General features: G+C 33.8%; 1 protein-coding gene across 1 annotated transcript; it reads left to right on the top strand.

The window, feature by feature from the left end:
* The first annotated feature begins 696 nt into the window (after positions 1–696).
* LOC122035137 (probable mitochondrial adenine nucleotide transporter BTL1) lies at positions 697–3,577 on the top strand. The gene is made up of 5 exons (XM_042594526.1): positions 697–1,100; positions 1,517–1,611; positions 2,177–2,516; positions 2,868–3,105; positions 3,217–3,577. The coding sequence occupies exons 1-5, from the start codon at positions 933–935 to the stop codon at positions 3,465–3,467; spliced, it is 1,092 nt and encodes a 363-aa protein (XP_042450460.1). The 5' UTR covers positions 697–932; the 3' UTR covers positions 3,468–3,577.
* The last annotated feature ends 14,309 nt before the right edge of the window (positions 3,578–17,886 follow it).

Raw genomic sequence — 17,886 nt, 5'->3', positions numbered from 1 at the left:
CAAAATCAAATCAAACTTCAAATAATCATACACTTATTAAAAAAAAAAAATCAAGCTAAACCAAATTTAAATAATTATTTAAAAGACTTAATTTATTTTAAGTTAAAATCAATTTACTTGATTATATTTTCAAATAAATTTAAACACCTTACAACTCAGCTCAACTTTTTACGATCTCATTTGCCGATCTTTACTTGTCACAAGTGCCTATGGTGGCGCTTGGACATCACTAGCGTCCAACACACGTGTGCGATTATGTGTTGTGCACGGCATTGTTCATCTCTGCGATTTGGATTTGCTTTATGATTCGTGCTTTATAATAGACCGGGTCGTTAGTTTGCTTTACACGTGTCGTCGCATTCTTTTTTTCTTTTTTTTTTCTTTTTTCTTTGTTTGGTCTTATTTATTTGGACGGAATAAGAAAACGAATATTGTAGTCGTTAGTTCAAATTCAGTTGTTCTTTGTTCAGTTTGGAAGGATCACGTGAACCGATAATGATAGATGATTGACTCAATCTATTTATTATATAATAATAATATTTCAGATCGACAATAAAAAAATAACAATGCTAATAAAAACAAAATTTAACTAAAAACCTTAGGATTTGCTTCCATTTAGAATGCTAAACCCTAATCATAGATCTGCAAATTGTAACAAATTTTCAGAATGAAAATTGTGAAATGCTTTAGATAAAGAAATCCACAACGTGATTCAAAATATCTCTTAAAACCATCCAAAATAAGTAAAGCAGGAGGACAAATCGTTCACTGTCCAACGGAATAATAAGGGAAGAACATTTAGAAAATATGCGTTCTAAGTGTTTCCCCTCTCTTGTAGATTGTACAAGACTTGGGTTGCGAGCGATTTCCCTTTTTTTGTTTTCAGTTTTAATTCCGAGGAAATCAGAGAGGCGGGCGATCCGTCGCGTGCTATGGATTTGGAGGCAGCGTCCCGGAACAAGCGGGAGGTTCTGGTTCTAGGTTTTACCGATGCATACGGCCAGGAGATGGCTGATTCCAAGGAGGGAGAGATCCACAAGGTCGCCGTCACTACTGCGGTGCTCCGATTCCGAGCGCTCGATGCCGGCGGTACGATCAAGGTTGGGTTTCTCGCTTCTCTTGGTTCAATTCCATAGTTTCGACTTCTTGTCTCTTGATCACTCGCGTTCTTCCCGTCAAAGATCGTTTCTTTTCACTTTTATTTTTGGCAAATCTCCTTCTTTGAGCCCGAATCGGACAGTCTGCTGATCATCGTCGTTTCTTTACGGATAGTTAGATCAATGTTTCATCCTTTGTGACTGATTCATCGCTTAGGGTCCCAAATTGCCCATTTTTTTGTTTTTAGATCTTTGATTTCAATTTACTAGATGTTCTTATTCTCGTATGCCATTTGTTTTTCCTCTTACAATTGGTTGGTATAGGATCTTTTGCCAGTGACTGTTAGTGAAAGCTCTGAATGCTAGAGGCAACTGGCAAGTAGCTTAATGTTGTAATTGTGTTGCTTGTTTTTCTGCAGAGTTTCTTTGGGTCTAGAGAAGTTGGCGAGTTTGTTAGCGGAGCATTAGCTGGTGCTATGACTAAAGCTGTTCTTGCTCCTTTAGAGACCATCAGGTTTACTTTTTTATTTTATTTTGGCATTTCTAAATAGAAATTTGCTGAGTGCATTTACCTATGTTATAAATCTTGTCTTGTGTTTAAATGCTACTTTCAGGAAGTTGGTTTAGGAATATTGATACAACTCCACGCAGCTTTGATAAATATGGTACTATAAGATTAAGAAATAAAGATGTCCACTACTAGTCCATGCAGCAGTTTATTCTTTCCTAGGTATATTGTTGAATTTTTATGCTTCCTTTATTCACTGGATGCATTCGTCAATTGTATTATTAATGCCATATTGTAAGATTCATAGCAGGTCAATGTTATTAAATTTTCATTTTTCACTAAACTAGTTTTCATCAAACTATTTAACTAGTTGGTTTATTTGCTTCCTGTGATAATAAGTTTGTTCAGTTTCCTTGTATCTAAGGATTTATTTACTTGATAGGCCTATGGAAGTTCGACGATGAGAAGCTTTGTTTGTTTCCAGGATTGTGCTTGTACATAATTTAGAATGTTGATTGCTTGCTTTTTTTCATCAACTTAAGAAGATTGGATGATAATGACACTGTTTCAGGACAAGAATGGTAGTTGGAGTCGGATCCAAGCACATTGCTGGTAGTTTTCTAGAGATCATTGAAGATCATGGCTGGCGAGGACTTTGGGCTGGAAACACTGTTAACATGCTCCGAACAATCCCTTCCCAAGCAATCGAGCTTGGTACATTTGAATGTGTCAAACGGACTATGTCATCTGTACAAGAGGATTGGAAGGAGAATGGAAGCCCAAAGCTGCAGATTGGTCGAATGAATCTGGATCTTTCTTTTCTTTGCAATTGCATCTCTCCAGTTGCTGTTGGTGGAGCGGCTGCTGGTATTGTCAGCACAATCATATGTCATCCTCTCGAAGTTCTAAAGGTATATTCGATCATAATGCCAATGCCAATGCCAATGATGATCCGTGACTGTTTTGCAGTTTCTTTTTTCTTGGGTAAGAATCAGATTCGAAGCAGATACTCGCGGCGAATAACTTTGTATTATTTTTATGTTATTTGCTCAGATTTGCAGTTCTTTGTTAGCTTACTTTTGTTGAACTACAGCCCTATTTTCCATTTCTTTTGTACACTTCCTCCCATCCTGAATGCATTGCCATCTAACTTTTTCTTTAATAAGGTTGGGATGCTTAGCTTTGGTATTATTCACCTATGATTTCTAACAAATGGATATTGATTTCATTTGCTTATCTTCTTTCAAATCCTACCGTTTCAGGATCGTTTGACTGTGAATCGTGAAGCCTACCCCAGCATAACTGTGGCTATGAGTAAGATATACAAGAATGATGGAATTGGAGGCCTATATGCTGGTTTGTCACCAACATTAATAGGCATGCTTCCATACAGCACAACCTACTATTTCATGTACGAGACCATGAAAAAGTCCTACTGCCAAGCCAAGCGGAAGAAGTCCTTGAACCGGGCAGAGCTGCTGATCGTCGGTGCTCTTTCCGGTGAGTATCAATTGAATCCTGAGTTACAAATAAACTATTAACAGTATGTAAAACTACACATTACTCAGTTTCAAGAAAACCTGTCACTCTAACTAATCCATATTTTGTCAGGTTTAATGGCAAGCACCCTCAGCTTCCCACTGGAAGTCGCAAGAAAGCGACTAATGGTCGGAGCCATGCAAGGGAAATGCCCACCCCACATGTTAGCAGCATTGTCTGAGGTCGTCGGCAGAGAGGGCTTGACGGGTTTGTACCGAGGCTGGGGCGCGAGCTGCTTGAAAGTCATGCCTTCATCAGGAATCACTTGGATGTTCTATGAAGCATGGAAGGAAATTCTCCTGGCGGACAGGCCGCCCATTTAGTCTGCAAAGGGATTCTTGATGCTACTGCCTCATTGGGATTCATTGTCTAATCAAATAATTCATCTTATAGAGACCTTTTTGTTTTTAATCTATTCGAAATTTTCCGCGCATGCCTTAGCTATCTTCTATTTAAATTGCCAGGAATGATGAGTCTTTCGTGTAAACTAACTGCTCTTCCCTAGCTGAGTCACGAGACACAATGAAAAGAAGATCGAATTATGTAGGAAAAAGTCTGATCATCTTGCATCATAACTAGCTTTCAACTCTTTAAATCATGTTGATGTCTTTTAATTAATAACGACGGTAGGCCAACTCTCCATCAAACCTTCTTTTCACCTATTTGCAATTTGTATGTATATGACGCGTGCGATAGTGTCAAACACAGCCGGCTATTAGGAGATTCACTTACAGATTACTTCCGAGTGTGTTCATTTGGCTGTGGACTCTTTTCCAACGAAAGAACGACTTTGGGTGCTGGATTTATGGATTCATCGATGGAAGCTGATTCGTAAAGTAGTAAAGAATTGGCTCTCTGATCTCGAAACGCTCTACTCGACATTTTTGAATAACAACAGTGTCTAGTTTAATTTCCACAGCCTAGTTGCCTTTTGTATAGCCTCGATCGTCACTTGGTGGATAGGTTCCGAATTGTTCTATAGGCTATCGCCTATCGAGATAAGCTGATGTGTTTGGTTTTTAACTCATTCAATTGAGAGCTATTGGATGTACTTAAATATAGTAAGAGATCACTTTCAACTGTTCTGACATTTTAAGTTTGAATTTTTAATTTTTTGGATGTACTTAAATATAGTAAGAGATCACTTTCAACTGTTCTGACATTTTAAGTTTGAATTTTTAATTTTTTGGATGTACTTAAATATAGTAAGAGATCACTTTCAACTGTTCTGACATTTTAAGTTTGAATTTTTAATTTTCAAACTCCGCCTCTAACGACTTACCTCGGCAAAGCATGTACTAAGTTCGGATAAAGATGGAGGATTATGTTAATTTATCAATTATATATATTAAATTATGACAAATGTTCAATGAATGGATTTATTAAAATATTATACTAATACTAGGTTATTCCTTGAAAAGAACGTGTTACAGGTGCGACTGTAATGTTTCGGTAATGACCGTTACATTTTTAGAACTCAGGTATAGTGTTAAATATATAAGAGTTCGTGTTGCAAGATCCGACTATAAGGACTGTCACATTTTCATGAGAACTTGAGTTTAGAGTTCTCACATCATAGATTGGGTAAGAACAAATATTATAGAAAAATTAATAATCTAAGATTTGGAATATGTAACATAAGAACGTTCGCTAGTAAATCAATGGAGGTAATATATAAATAATTAGGAGAAAAATTAGTACTTTATGTATACAAGAGATAAAATGAGTACACGAGAAATCAAAGATGATAGAGAACTTGAGGTTTAAGTTATGGTACATGGGAACTAATAAAATAAGAAATAGAGTGAGTAATTTTGTAGATAGTTCGTTAAAGGATAAAGTTGTAGGAGTAGTTAGAAAGAGATAGAATTATAGCTCTTAAAATAGTAGTAACAAAAGAAACTATGAATGTAATTAGCATATATACATCTCAAGTAGAATTATATAAAGATATCAAATCAAGGTTTTGGGGTAACATAGATGAAGTATTATAAAATATTCTGCCAAATGATAATAGGAGATGATCTAAATGAGCACGTCGGAATAAAAAACGAGAAATATAAGAGAGTGCGTGGGGCGTGGGGGTTATGAGTTTGGAATAAGAAATGAAGAAGAGAAAACTATATTAGATTTTGCGATAACATATATGACCTTATATTAGCTAACATATTTTTTAAGAAAAGAGAAAAACACTTGATCATATTTAAAAGTCGGAATAACAAATCAAAATTTGACTTTCTTATGGTTAGGAAGAGAGAGAAAGATTTGTAAAGATTGTAAGGTATCCCTAGAAAAAGCTTAACTACCCAATATAAGTTAAAAGTGTAGGATATACACCTCAATTATAGGATAAATAGAAAAAAAAATATACACGACTTTTAGAATTAAATGGTGGAAGTTAAATGATGGGAATTAAAACATATTTAAGAAGAAGGCTGAAGTATAAGTATTAGGTGAAATATATGGTGACTCTAATACGACATGAGATAAGATGATATCAAAGTCAAAAGGTCATGCACCATTAAATAAAAATCTTGGTGGTGGAATAATAAAGTATAGGAGAAAGTGAAGGAAAACGAATAACCTATAAAAAATTATATATTTATAAGAACGAGAAAAACTTAAAAAAATATACAATAGCCAAAAAAGAGGCTCAGAAAATAATAAATGAAGTAAAAAATGAAACATTTGAATGATTATATCAAAAATTAGATAAAAAAAAGGAGAAAGAAACATTTATAGAATAACTAAAATGAGAGAAAGGAAGACAAAAGATCTTATAAAAACAACATGTATTAAAGATGAATATAATAAGGTACTAGTAAATGATGGAGAAATAAAAGAGTGAATGAAAAAATATTTTTATCAACTTTTTAATAAAAGTTTAGGCTGTTGGCGCTACTCGGAATTCCATTCTGTTTCCCCTGTACAAAAATTTGTACAAACACAGAACTTTTCCTAACAACCCATGTACTTTTCAGAAGTTAAACTTGAATTGCAAATGAAACTTAACATTATTAATCCAAGTTCAATCCATGTGTTTATCAGAAGTTAAACCATATTACAGAAGTTGATTAAATATCTATTTCAAGGATTGACTTCTAGGTCGTTGGCGAGGCACTTGACTTTCTTAGGTATGAGATCATCCACCACTTCCTAGTCAAAGCCTTTCAAAGAAATTGAATATTTAAACTCCTTACAGTAAACCCTAGGTTAAACTACAGAGACCTCAATCAAAGCACAAGATCGCTAGCCTCTTGTGTTGGTACTTCATGATCCATACAAAGGAAAAATAAACTAGTACACAGTGGAAACAATTAACTATTTATACCTTTCTTTGTAGCTTAAAGACCTCTTGATCTTCTGTTGTATTCCTCTCCTCCTCTTGGACGTCGTGTGAGCGACGATCTACCAAGACGCAAAAACCACCCAAGTCCTTCTTTCTTCCAAGACTTTCGGCCACCAAGGGATCAAAGCTAGGAACACCACCTCTTGTTCTTCTTTCTTCCTTGCAACCCGCCGGCCACAAGATGGTTGAAGCCTCTTGATGTCGCTGGCCTTAGGTGAGAAAGCAAAGGGAGAATAAGAATATGAGGGGGTCGGCCACAAGGAGAATAGAAATAGTGTAGATGATTATTATTTCTAAGACACCATCTATCCTCTTTTATAATCCTTGGTAATGGCTAAAAAGGAAAGATTTTAACAATAATTAAAATCTCTCTTTTAAATTTCCTATTGTGGATGACTATAAAAGGAAAATTTTAAAATTAAAAATTTCTCTTTTAAACATTGTAGATGCCTACAAAAAGGAAATATTTTTAAAATTAAAACCTCTCTTTTAAATCATGGTTACAAAAAGGAAAGTTTTAACAAAAATAAAATCTCTCTTTTAAACTATTGTAGATGACTATAAAAGGAAAGATTTTTTAAATTTAAAACTCTCTTTTAAAACCATGTGGATGACTTCAAAAAAGGAGAGTTTTTAAAATTTAAAATCTCTCTTTTAAAACATTGTAGATGACTATAAAAAGAAAGATTTAAAAAAAATTAAAAACCCACTTTTAAACCCATCTTGGCCGACCCCTTACTTGGGCACCAAGCAAGGATGTGGCCGACCAGAAGGATGACTTGAGTGGATGTGAGGCTTTATACATAGAGGTTACAATAGGGGCCTAGGGGAGGAATTGGTTTTGGTCTCCTGATGAGCTTGAGCTTCCTGTGTTTGACCCGAACACTCAACTCAAGTTCATCAATAATAACTCATACCACTAAAGAGTTATTATTGAACTACCGCACCAATCTCATATTACATTATGGGCTCCTTCTTATCATGAGTGTGTTAATCTCCCTGTGTTTAAGATATCGAATGTCCATTAATTAATTGAGTTACTGACAACTCACTTAATTAACATCTAGCTCTAAGAGTAGTACCACTCAACTTCATTGTCATATCGGAACTAAGTCCACCTGCAGGGTTTACATGACAATCCTTATGAGCTCCTCAAGGGGACATCATCATCCTAATAAATAGGACAAAGTTTCCTTCTATAATCAACAATACACTATATAAATAATATTATTTCCCAACTTATCAGACACAGTTTCTCGATCTTTTAACTGAGATTAGTAGCAAAATTATAATAAAGTAATTGAACAATTAAAAATAAAAGAGGCTAAAAAGTTACTTGGTTACAACGTAGGTGGTTGTTAATCCAAGGCAAAAGAAATCACTAAAAAACTCCTTCTTTGAAGGTGGAGAAGTCTCTTACACTCATTGGATGCTTAAAAAAATACTATGAAATGAATACAAGAGTTGTTGAATATTTTCTACCTTTACAGGTGTTTTATAGCCCATGGAAAACTTTATCGACAGCTTGAAGGCGCCTTCAAGATGGTCTATGGCTCCTTTTATTAGATAAGTTTTATCCATTGAGGATGAAACTCTATCTGCGACTAATGGCTACTGGAAGGCGCCTTCTATAGTTGGAAGACGCCTCCACACTATTCATTGAAGACGTCTTCCAAGATATGGAAGGTGTCTTCCATACAGCAGAAAGCATATCAACTCCCAACCACTGATCTCTTCTTGTGTGGGGTGATGCTCTGGCTACCCGAAGTTGAGCTTATCCAAATCCAACTCTGACATTCTCCTTGAGCAGTCTTTCTCTCTGGCTTCTAGCCCCTCGAACGCCGCGTACACCCTTCTCATCCACCAGTGTACTCTTCTGTAACATTTCATCCCTCGGATACACCGAACACGTTGGCTCCTTTCCCGTGCCATCCTTCTCGCTAGCCACGTCTTTCACTCTCATCACACTTTCTCTCTCATCATTCTCTCTCATCATATGTTTCTCTCACATTCAACTTTCTCTCCCATATAATTTTTTCTCTTGTTTTCCTCTAAGGGTAAAAAAGGAAATTTAGGTTCATTCTGATTGAAAATATTCAACTAACAAAACATTATTTTTAAGAATGATACCCAAGCTCATACCCATTCCCATTCCACAATATTATGATACCCATTCCCATTCTAATTCCTAAGAGAGAACCAAACGTCACCTAAGTTAAAATTTTATCCCTAACTCCCCCTTAATATGTACCTATTTCTCCTCATTTGATCACATAAAAAAAAAAAATTTAGAAGACATCATGCTTTGAAAATTCTTCTAAATTTTTTCTAAATTTTTTAATAAAAATTAACTTTATAGAAAATAATTTGTAATAATTCAGATAGAATTAAAAAAAAATGGCAAATTTTTTTTATTATGATAGAAGACATCATGCTTTATCCCAGAAAATAAAAGATTTCAAAGATAAGTCATAGAATTACTTTTAATTTTTAAAAATACCATTTGCATTAATAAATTCATAGAAAATAACTTAACGGTCAAAAAGATTTCAAAATTATTTTGATAGATAATATTATATTTTATCATAAAAAAATAATTTCCCAAAAAATAGTCTGCGGAATAATTTTAAATTTTAAAATATGATTTTCATTGATAATTTTATAGTAAAAAAGTCTGAAAACATTTTCCTTAACAGAAATACTACTTTTCTATAAGTATAAAAATTTGAGTAAAAGATTCGAACCAAAAAATTAATATTTATCCTAATAACTCAAAACTTTATGAATTTTTAATTTATAAAAGATTTTGGAACCTAATATAGGTTTCTATTTACTATATTTACTAAAATTTTTAAAGGTACATAATTTCTAGGGTATTTCTTAATGTATCCTTGGTGTTTTCTAATGTACCAGTTAATTTTGTCATTATTTTTTATTTTGATTTTCGAAAGATATTTGAATTCAAACATGTATACTCATTTTCTAGTTTTTCTATTTATACTTTCAATTTTTTATTTTCTATTTTTAGATTATCAAACATATATAAGGGGCATGACTTTGCTAAGTATAATTTTAACCTAGCATTGTTTTTTTCTAATTGTACTATGTTCTTTGAAAGCATTTTAATAAATTGGAAAGATTGTTCGGGAGAAAGTGCACGTACCTCACTTACCTCATGTTCTAATGCTCCCCTTCATCACAACTTTCTTCTGAAGATCCTCCCCCTTCGTCAATGCTCATCTCTGAGAAACTTTCGGTGTCCCTCTGGTGGTCTGCCATTAGGGTTAGTCTGGCGTAAGTTTCAATCTTGGACTTGGAGGATGATGATTCATCCCACGTAATTTTCAAGTTCTTGTGCTTCGACTTTGTTAGTTTGTTGCTCTTGTCTTTCTCCTTCTTTAGTTTAGGGTAGTCGTCCTTGATGTGCCCATCTTTTTGACAGTTGTAACACTAAACCTTTCTTTTACTCTGAAAGTGTTTTTTCACCTGTGACTTATTAAATTTATTAGATTTAATAAACTTACTAAACTTTCTCACCAATGATTCTTCTTCATCTTCATTGATGGATACTTCGGAGTCTTGATCATCTGTTCTTGCCTTTAGGGTAATTTTTTGACTTGACTTCTTTACTTCTATACTTCTAAATTCGTGAAGTTCAAAAGTGGAAAATAAATTTTCTAATGAACAAATTTTGAGGTCTTTAGATATATAAAATGAGTTGACTATAGATGTCCACTCGGGTGTCCTAAGAAATGCATTTAAAGCGTACCTTAATGAATCTCGGTTCATTACCTTTTCTTTGAGATTCGTTAGTCGGGTGATGAGTTCTTTGATCCTCAAGTGCAAATGTGTGACTATTTCACCTTCTTTCATCTAGAGGTTCGTTAGTTGGTTCTGGAGCAAGCCCCGTCTCGCGAGCTTTGCTTCGGATGTTCCTTCGTGTAGCTCAGGAAATTCTCCCAAAGTTCCTTTGATGATTCGTAATCTCCGATCAAATTAACTTCCTGGGGTGGAAGTACGCTTGGTAAGCAGAACTTGACTCGTCCGTTCGCTACGAAGTTGGTTTGATCCTTTTTGGTCTATTGGTACTCTTCTTTTTCGACTCCTTGTTGGTCTTTGGGGGTTACAAAATCATATTTAATAATTAAGAGTAATTCAAAGTCTATTTTGAAAAATACCTCTATATATTTTTTCCATGTCGTGAAATTCTCCTCGAATTTCGACAGGTAGATTGTCAGTCTGTCCATTATCTTGGTGCTTCAGTCGGCGGTTAGTCCTTCTAAGACATTCTGGTTCTAATACCAATTGTCGGTGCAGCGAGACCGTCAAGAGGAGGTGAATTACCTATAAAATAAAAACTAAATCTTTCCCAATCTTTTAACTACGATTAGTAGTAAAATTATAATAAAATAATTGAACAATTAAAAATAAAAGATGCTAAAAAGTTACTTGGTTACAACCTAAGTGGTTGTTAATCTAAGGTAAAAGAAAGCACTAAAAAACTCCTTTAAAGGTGGAGAAACTCCTTACACTCGTTAGACGTTCAGAAAAATGCTAGGAAATGAATACAAGAGTTGTTGAATATTTCTTAGCTCCAGGGGTTTTTTTTATAGCCCCTGAAAAACTCTATCCGCAACTTGAAGGTGCCTTTAAGATGATCTAAGTAGCCTTCCATTAGATAAGTTTTATCCGTTGAGGATAAAACTCTATCTGCGGCTAATGGCTACCAGAAGACGCCTTCTATAGTTGGAAGACATTTTCTTACTATTCATCAAAGACGCCTTCCAAACTATGGAAGGCACCTTCCATACAACAGAAGGCAGATCAGCTCCCAACCGCTGATCTCTTCTTGTGTAGGTGATGCTCCGGCTATCCGATGTTGAGCTCACCCGAACCCAACTCCGACCTTCTCCTCAAGCAGTCTTCCTCTCTGTCTTCTCATCCCTCGAATGTCGTGCACATCCTTCTCATCCATCAGTGTACTCTTTCGCAGCATCTTATCCCTCGGATGCACCGAGCCCGTCGGCTCCTTTCCCGTGCCATCCTTCTCGCTAGCTGCATCTTTCGCTCGACTTTTTATTTTCCTAAGCTCCTGTACACTTAGGATCAAATACGCACATGACCTAACTTAACTTGGTTGACCACATTAAAACTACCATCGGATACTTAGTCTAGAACTGAGAGTTTTAAGTATTTAGGATCACTTTTATAAAATGATAGAGGGATCGAGAAAGATCTCTTATATGGAATACAAGCAGAATGATTGATGGAAGAGGGCGTCGGGTGTTTTATGTGATCGTAAGGTACCTCTGAAACTTAAAGGGAAGTTATACAAAACGATGGTTAAACTTATTATGTTATATGATGCTGAATGTTGAGCTGTGACTCGAGCACATAAGTAGAAAACGAGAGTTGCAGAGATAAAGATGTTAAGGTGGATGCGTGGATATATGAGAATGGGCAGAATAAAAAATAAGAACATTAATTAGAGAGAAAATCAGAGTTACATTTATTGAGGGAAAATTCTAATAGACACGTTTAAGATTGTATGGACATGTATTTAGACAATAAATAAATGCTCTAGTTAAACGATATGAAATTATGACAAATATGCACATGAAGAGGAAGACTAAAAAAAGACTTGATTAATAATAATAAAATAAAATAAATTTTATTTAAGTATAGATGATAATATAGTAAGAGAGAAAGTCTAATGATATAGAACTCTAGTAGGATAATGATATATTGTTATCTTTTATTTTAATTTTCATAAAATGACGTTGAACTTTATGGGACATGAAAAAGGAGTGAATATGATAGAAAAGATTAATTTTGCCATTTAGAATTGAAAGATCTTAAATCTATTTTAAAATACCAAGATAATTTATAGTAAAGTATCTTGGCGCGTTGAGTTGGATTGGACTTTGTCTTGGCCTTTAGCGTTGAAAAGTTCTTGAATTCACTTAAATTTGAATATAAGAGTTCTCATAGTTTTTTTTTTTAAATGATTTGATAGAATAATGATGATCATATTGAAAATCAAAACGTCACTTATTCCAATTTTAAGATAGAATTAAACTGAATACCAATAACTAAAATAAAATAGTAGTTTTAAAAGATAAACATCTACATGAACTCGACACTAGAATGTAGATATGTCAGGGTTATCTCAACCAGTGTTGAGGTGTTAGACGAAAAAAAGAATTTAATTTTTTTTTAAAAAATAAATATTAAAAATATTTAATTTTATTAGTTATAGGAGAATGTGAAATTTGTTATCCTAGTAGTCTAACACGATTGATCCTACGACTATATGTGAGGAGGTGAATCTGGAAGTTGCAGTTGGTCACTACCGGAAGAGCATTTTTCTTGACTTTGTCGAGATTTGACACCTTGCCCATTGTAACAATATCTACCCCGTATTAGCCAACTCAATCATGTCTCAGGGGTGATATTTAATTTTGTTAGTAAAATTTAAAATGACAATTTTATATATTATCAATGATTATTTATACAATTAGAAGCAGTCACCAACTAAGCCATGTAACAATAACTTTATCTTATGTCAAACTTCACTTTTTTATTATTAGTAAAATTTAAAAAATAAAAAGTATTTTATGTTATCTAATTAGAAACAATAATAAATTATTGTAATACTATTAATATATATTTTAATTATATTTTTTTAAAAAAGAATATCAATCACTTTTAATTTCGAGCCAGGAAAGTCTTCACATAATAGTAAAATTATTATGTGACTTAGAGGAAATATGTTCGAGTACTAGATATAGTAATAGATTCTTCCTCAGAATCCCTCATTGATGGGAGCTTCATGAGCTAAACTACCTTTTTTTTATCAATTTTAATTTTGATATTAATAAAATTTATTTATTTAAAAATATTTAGTTAGAAAATATTGATGATGAATTATTAAAAAAATGAAAGAAAAATAAAATTTAAAAAAGGAATAATATTACATTATTGAATATTGAATATATTTTTATAATATATATATATGTCAATTAAGTGTAACCAATAAATATTTTTAATTTATTAACAACATTTAATTTTGATTAATAAATTAAACTTTTATCATTAACAAATTTAAAATTACTAATTAAATTTTAATAAGAACTAAAAAAAATTACCAACTAAATCTAATTTTAATAGTAAAAAATTAAAATTATCAATTAAATCTAGCACGAGTAAAAAAATAAAAAAGATCTAAATTTAATCTTTAAAAAAATTTAAATTTTTGATCAAATATAATTTAGTTAATAAAAAATTAAAATTATCGATAAAAATAAATCTCAACTAAAATTTATTTTAATCATAATTTTAAATATTTAATATTCATACTCATATATTTTTAAATTAATATTCATATTTAATTTATATAGATATATATATATATAAATTTATGGACCCCAATATAATAGAGGTTCTAGACAAAGATTTTAATGGCCTATACATTGAGTCATCCTGATATGTCAATTATATATATGGCCCAATGTCAAATATGAACCTTTACACTCCTTCACGTCTCTAGCTCCTTCAATTATTTCTTCTAACAAGACAATCGAATCCAAGTCATGGCACAATATTGGCCTAACCAACTATTGCCGATGGGATGCTCTTTCTATCATTTCATTGCATTTGTCGTACAAATTTTGCATGATGCGGATTTGATTCATATTTTATTTGTTTTATGGTCCCTCAAATCCTTGCCGAAGAGGGACACAATCCTCCAGGAGAATTTGGTGCATGTCTATTGGACATCAACTTACCATGAGCAGCAAGTGCATGCATTATGAACCAATAGGTCTCTCTTCATGGGTGCCCGTTTGGATGATAAATTTATTATAATATGATAGATATTAAATTTTAACGAACACATATTTTCAGAAAAAGAAATTTATACATTCTTAGTAAGTTGACGGTTGACTATAAATTATATAATCTTAAGATGAACTTCCGAGACATATAGAAGAAGTATAATCACTTTCTACAAACCAATTGGTTTGAACAAATTGAGTCTCCAAGTGCCATATTAATTGGCTTTAGCTTTAGTTAACTATTCTATTAAATTATTCCTCCTGTGGATTTGCTTCTAAGGTTCTATTTTAGTGGGCCACTTACCAATCCGGTGTATTTTATTCTTATTTTATTCTTAGCAAATTGATGAATTATTAAAAAAAATAGTTTAGCCTCCATCTTAATGCATCAAAAATCTTTGAGAAATTGATAGCTTATAAGCGAACTTTGTGAAAGTTAATTTTCATGAGCATGCATTGAAATTTATTGAATTTCTAGTAAAAAGATAAAATAGTAAAGAAACCTATCCGTAAAATTACATCAATGAAGAGGAAACCTAACATTGGTAGTTCATAAATGGTGGTCCTTCCTTGCTGGCAACATTTCAATAAGGTTGATCATCGTTTTGGCAGCTTTTTACTGATCCAGTAGAAAAGTTTTTTGAAATATCTAAATTATGTATCCTAAATTAAAAATTTTCAAATCATATATTTAATTCTATTTTGCATTTGTTAGTGTTCTTGATCGACGGCTACAATCATAGCAATTGAATCGATTAATAATCAGATATAAAAAAAATGATCAATTCGAACGACGGCTCTAAATATAGTTAATCAAATTTATATTTGAGAATATTTATATAATTTAAAAAATTAGATGAACATATAGGAACTAGTTTCATATTATTCCAAGCTTTCTAGGTTCATCAGCAGATTTCGGATAAAATTGACTGATGACCTTAGAAAGCTTGGAATGATATGAAACAAGATCGTATGTATTCATCTAGTTTTCCTAATTATATAAATATCATCAAATATCAATTTAACTCACTATATTCAGAACACTAATTTTTAGAATACAAATGTATTCGAAAAATTAATTGTGTTAAAAAAAAACATCGCTTTCAATATACTGAGTCAAATTGATATTTAAGGGTATGGATATAATCAAAAAGACTAGAAGAACTCATAGGACCTAGTTTCATGTTATTCTGAGTTCTCTATATCTATTAACCGATTTTAGTCGAAACTCTTTAAGTTCATTTGGTTAAAATCAGTTGATGAACCTAGAGAGTTCAGAATGAAACGAAACTATGTCCTATAAGTTTGTCTAGTTCTTGTAATTATATATATACTCTCAAATATCAATTTGACCTAATTTATTGAGAGCAGAGTTTTTTTAAACACGAATTAGATTTTTTAGATATATTCATGCTTAAAAAATTATTGCTCTCAATATAGTAGGTCAAATTGATATTTGAGGACATTTATATAATCATAAAAATTAGACGAATACATAAGATCTGGTTTCATGTTATTCTGAGCTCTCTAGTTCCATCAGCCGATTTTAATTAAAACTCTTTAGGTTCATTCGGTCAAAATCTCTTGATGAACCTAGAGGGTTCGGAATGACATGAAAGTAGGTTATATAAGTTTGTATAATTCTTATGATTATATTTATGCCCTCAAACATCAATTTGACCCAATATATTGAGAACAGTAATTTTTTAGATGTGAATTAGATTTTTCAGATATATTTATATTCAAAAAATCGCTACTCTCAATATAGTATGATGCGGCGATGGAGGGAGGCCTACCTAGCACGAAGTCAACTACCAAGGTGGAGGTCAACACTCGGATGTTAAATGGTCGAACGGGGGACAATATTAATGGTCGATCGGGCGGTTAGGCCCCGACCGGCGGGACACATGTCCGAACAAACCATCAGTCCAACTCGGGATTACATGTAAGATAGTCGATGCTCAATGCGAAGCAGTAGGACGTTAAGGGAGACTGGATGGCTTATCCGAACGGAGAAGAGCATGTTACTACACAGCCATCGCACGGAAGAGGAACCGAGGTCTACAGAGCGGAGTAGTCCCAACCAAGTAGCTACCTCGCTCAGTCAAGCAGTGGGACCTAGCCATGGATGGAGCGGAGTCCCGACCGAGCGACTGTCCGACTCGGCTCAGCAATGGAACCACTATAGTATCTCTCGACATCCTTTTGGGAAATAGTGTCGCTGATATGAGGCATGGTCGACAGGCGGATGATACGACAAAAGCTTCTACTGTGGCGTCAGGAATATGCATACTCTGTTAAGGTGTGGTGTCAGAGGTACTTTCCTGACAAGACCCTTTCATGGGACACTTGGGAGAGCGTGCCCATGCCTCGAGAAGCGCACACGATGCCCACTAGGGCTCTATATAAAGGAGGGTCTATTACTGGTGGAGGTACACATTGTCTACTGTTTGTGTATAGTGCTACTGTTGCTCCACTTCTTCACATTTTCTAGTGACTGACTTGAGTATCGAAGGGTCAACGTCGGGGACCCCTTCCTTGGATCGACACTGACGTTATTTGTGTTACAGAGCGGAGCGAGGTCCACAATCGGTCAGTGAAGCCTCCACCTCTCCAACTTTCCAGCTTCCCATTTTCGGGCCGGATCATAGTGGATTAAATTGATGTTTAGGGCATTTATATAATTAGGAAAACTAGACAAATACATAGAATCTAGTTTTATATCATTCTGAGCTCTCTAGGTCCATCAGACAGTTTTGACTGAGACCGTTGATGGATCTAGATAGTTTAGAATAACATAAAACAAATTCCTAGATGTTCGTTTAGTTCTCTTAATTATATAAATGTCCTCAAATATCAATCTAATCCACTACATTAAGAGCATTAATTTTTTAAACATGGATCGATTATTTTTTTAAATGTTTGATTATTAATCGATTCAATTGCTATAATTGTACTAGTCGACTTGGAATAGTAACATGGGCAAAAATGAAATTGTCCCCTTGGGACAATGCGATGGTTAAGGCATGGGGTGTTGTCACATGAGGTCTTGGGGTCGAAACTCGGCGTGACTGAGCATAACCTCCCCCATGTCTTGGTCATTTGCACTAATGGCTAGTAGCCACCCGTGATTTACCTCCTCCGTGTTGGCCTAGGGACGGGTTGGTGGGGGCGCTGAGGGCGATCACATGTGCAAAAATGAAATTGAATATATGATTTGTTAATTTTGAAACTAGGGTACATGATTTATATATTTTGAAAATTTTTTTTATGTGGTTCGATAAAAAGCTATAGTTTTGGTTTAGAGCTTTTAAGATATTGAATACTTGTAGATCGATATGCCAAAACATTACACATGCATATCAAAACTCTAATCGTTAGCCAATCTTGTGTCGATTAGTTTGAAGTGGAGAGAGATTTCTATTAGCTATATGGTTTGAAGAGGTCGATCCAAAGGGGCATTCGACGAATTTAAAATGAAGATTATGGTAACTTTAATAATTGGGTGTGTCAATGTCCTGGTCCAAGATAGAGTAGAAATAAGGAAGATAAGATGCA

The sequence above is a fragment of the Zingiber officinale genome, chromosome 11B (assembly GCF_018446385.1).
Source record: "Zingiber officinale cultivar Zhangliang chromosome 11B, Zo_v1.1, whole genome shotgun sequence".
NCBI classification, from domain to species: domain Eukaryota; kingdom Viridiplantae; phylum Streptophyta; class Magnoliopsida; order Zingiberales; family Zingiberaceae; genus Zingiber; species Zingiber officinale.
This window is presented reverse-complemented; position numbering and strand designations above follow the sequence as displayed.